This window comes from Colobus angolensis, unplaced genomic scaffold, assembly GCF_000951035.1.
Source record: "Colobus angolensis palliatus isolate OR3802 unplaced genomic scaffold, Cang.pa_1.0 Scaffold15, whole genome shotgun sequence".
NCBI lineage: Eukaryota > Metazoa > Chordata > Mammalia > Primates > Cercopithecidae > Colobus > Colobus angolensis.
In genome coordinates this window covers 12,598,651-12,601,518 of record NW_012114599.1, presented here as the reverse complement: position 1 = coordinate 12,601,518, position 2,868 = coordinate 12,598,651, and the positions used below count along the sequence as shown (strand labels likewise).

The window sequence follows — 2,868 nt, the reverse complement described above, 5'->3', positions numbered from 1 at the left end:
GCAGGCGCATGCCACCACACCAGGCTAATTTTTCGTATTTTTAGTAGAGATGGGGTTTCACCGTGTTAGTCAGGATGGTCTCGATCTCCTGACCTCCTGATCCACCTGCCTCGGCCTCCCAGAATGCTGGGACTCCCAAAGTGTAAGCCACCGCGTCCAGCAGGCCTGTTTCTAATATCAAATAAGATTTATATATAATACAGATCTTCATTTTGAACTAGTAGCTTTTTCTAAGAATATACTTACTGTTTTGTTCTTCACCAAGAGCAACCAGTGTTTCAAGAACTTTTATTCCTTCTTGAACTGCTAAAAGCTCTATGTTACTGGCTGGTCTGTTTCTTTCAACAGCTTTTAGCTTTTCAACCACTATTGGAGCTAATGAATGAATATAAGGAGTTGAAAGGGCACGATTGGAATGTTGGAAGACTGAGAGGAGAAGCTGGTAACATTTGGCTTGAACCTGTACAAGAAGAATATATTATCAATTAACATGTGTATAGTTCTTATTTGCTGTACAATCACATTGCATCTTACTATGTACTGAAAAGAAGGGATACTGCAGGATGAAAATGGAAATTACATTTTCTACTTAGAGAAATGGAGTAGAATAGAATTTTCTGACAAAAATTAGTAAAAAATGTTCATATATTTTAATGATCAAATCACCATGCTTATACAATTCCTATATTTCTTTTTTTTTCTTTTTTTTTAAGATGGAGTCTCACTCTGTTGCCAGGCTAGAGCACAGTGGCGCCATCTTGGCTCACTGCAATCTCTGCCTCCCGGGTTCAAGCAACTCTCCTGCCTCAGTCTCCTGAGTGGCTGGGATTACAGGCGCGCACCACCACACCCAACTGATTTTTGTATTTTTAGTAGAGATGGGGTTTCACCGTGTTGGCCAGAATGTTCTCAATCTCCTGACCTCGCGATCTGCCCGCCTTGGCCTCCCAAAGTGCTGGGATTACAGGTGTGAGCCACTGTGCCCGGCCAATTCCCATATTTTTATACTATGAAATATGTTAGAAATCAGTTATTCCCACTTCTGTTTTTAACTCTTCCTTTAATGTACAATTGTTCCTCCCATTTTAACCAAATATATTTAGTAAGGAAAGTTAATATTTGAATGATCTGAAACAAAGCTATGAAAATACATTGCTTAGATATCTCAAAACCATTTGATTCCCTGGAAATGACTGTTAACAATGTAAGGTTTCCAGACCTAGAAAATAAAGTCTTACTGACTCCACTTTGTATTAGAAAGGCTTCAGATTAACACTTAAAAAGGAAAAAAAAAAAAAAAAAAAGAAGGAAGGAAAGAAGGAAGAGAGGGAGGGAAGACCCATCAATATATGGGACAGAGTGGAATAAAACTATTTCAGTGCTTTGGTAGAACACAAGTGGCTAAATCTGGCTAGACACAAGAAAAACCTGAAGAACACTTTAAATATACAGATCCTGGAGCCACCAATCTGGAGACTCAGATTCAAGAAGACAGTGGTGGAGTCCAAGAATGTTTATTTTTTTGTTGTTTATTTATTTTTTGAGACGGCGTCTCACACTGTTGCCCGGGCTGGAGTGCAATGGTGCAATCTCGACTCACTCTGCCTCCTGGGTTCAAGTGATCTTCCTGCCTCAGCCTCCTAAGTAGCTGGGATTACGGGCGCCTGCCACCACACCTGGCTATTTTTTTGTATTTTTGGTAGATATGGGGTTTCACTACAGGCTGGTCTTGAACTCCTGACCTCCTGATCTGCCCGCCTTGGCCTCCCAAAGTGCTAGGATTACAGGTGTGAGCCACTGCGCCTGGCCTTCAAGAATGTTTTCTGCTTTTTAAAATTTCTGACATGCAGCAGGCTTGAGAATCACAAGTTTAGACTTTGACACTGTAAAATAAAAAATCTTACTTTCTAGACAAACTAGAGGTTCTAGTAGGTTCATTAAAATGTCTAATAATGTAAACTTCTCCTTTAATGTCCTTAGTGTCATTTAAATAAACACTGGAAAACATAATCATAGACTCTTGTCTCTACCAGTATGCCCCAGGGTTAATCAAATATTTCAGATATTGGAGAATTTCTACGTATGTGAATAAACACCTACATGTGCTCTAGTGCTTAAACCCAGTGATTTGTTTTGGTTTTTCCATTTAAAAGCCATAGTGCAAATACTTAGCTTTTAATTATGTATCACATATTTTAATGAATCAATCTGACATTTTCCTGATAAAGGGAAATGTTTTTATTTATGTCTGTTTAAAAAGTGTAACTTACCCATGGGTCGCATGAATTTAATGCATTTTTAAATCTGTTCATGCAGCCATTCTGTAATGACTGGACTCCTATTATTTCACTACTAGCAGACCACAGGAAGAGTGCAATTGCTGTTAGCATGCTGACTTCATCAGGTGTAGGTACAGAGTCTTCTGAAAATGAAAAATGAAAGAAGTGTGCTGTTTCTAAAACGTTTGGAATTTTATTTTTTTATTTTTGTAGAGAGAGATGTTGTCTTGCCATGTTGTCCAGGCTGGTCTTGAACTCCTGGGCTCAGGTGATCCTCCTGCCTTGGCCTCCCAAAGTGCTGGGATTACAGGTGTGAGCCATTGCGCCCAGCCAGAATTTTAATCTTGAACAATCATCTCTCTCTCCCTGCAACATTTATAGTAGTATTTGCCTCAATCTAACACAGTCCACAGACAACTGTAAGAAGTTCTATGCATAAAGTTAAATGTATACAGTTATGTTTAATGCTAAATGATTATAAAATATTCTAATTAATTTTAAAATTCAGAGTACTTTTTAAGTGATATCTCCTTTCAATTTAGTAAATATGAAAACCTGTAAATTCCATACAACCATTAAAAAAAAAAAA

The 2,868-nt window shown here is 38.2% G+C and overlaps 1 protein-coding gene across 1 annotated transcript in view; it reads right to left on the bottom strand.

Annotated features, from left to right (window-relative positions):
* Positions 1-2,868, bottom strand: part of HEATR5B (HEAT repeat containing 5B) — a 105,575-nt gene that overhangs the window by 5,727 nt on the left and 96,980 nt on the right. Inside the window, exons 34-35 of the mRNA XM_011935976.1 lie at positions 2,271-2,422; positions 247-460 (exon numbers count right to left, since the gene is read on the bottom strand). Of these exons, the coding sequence (XP_011791366.1) occupies positions 247-460; positions 2,271-2,422 (366 nt within the window). The remainder of the gene's footprint in view (positions 1-246; positions 461-2,270; positions 2,423-2,868) is intronic.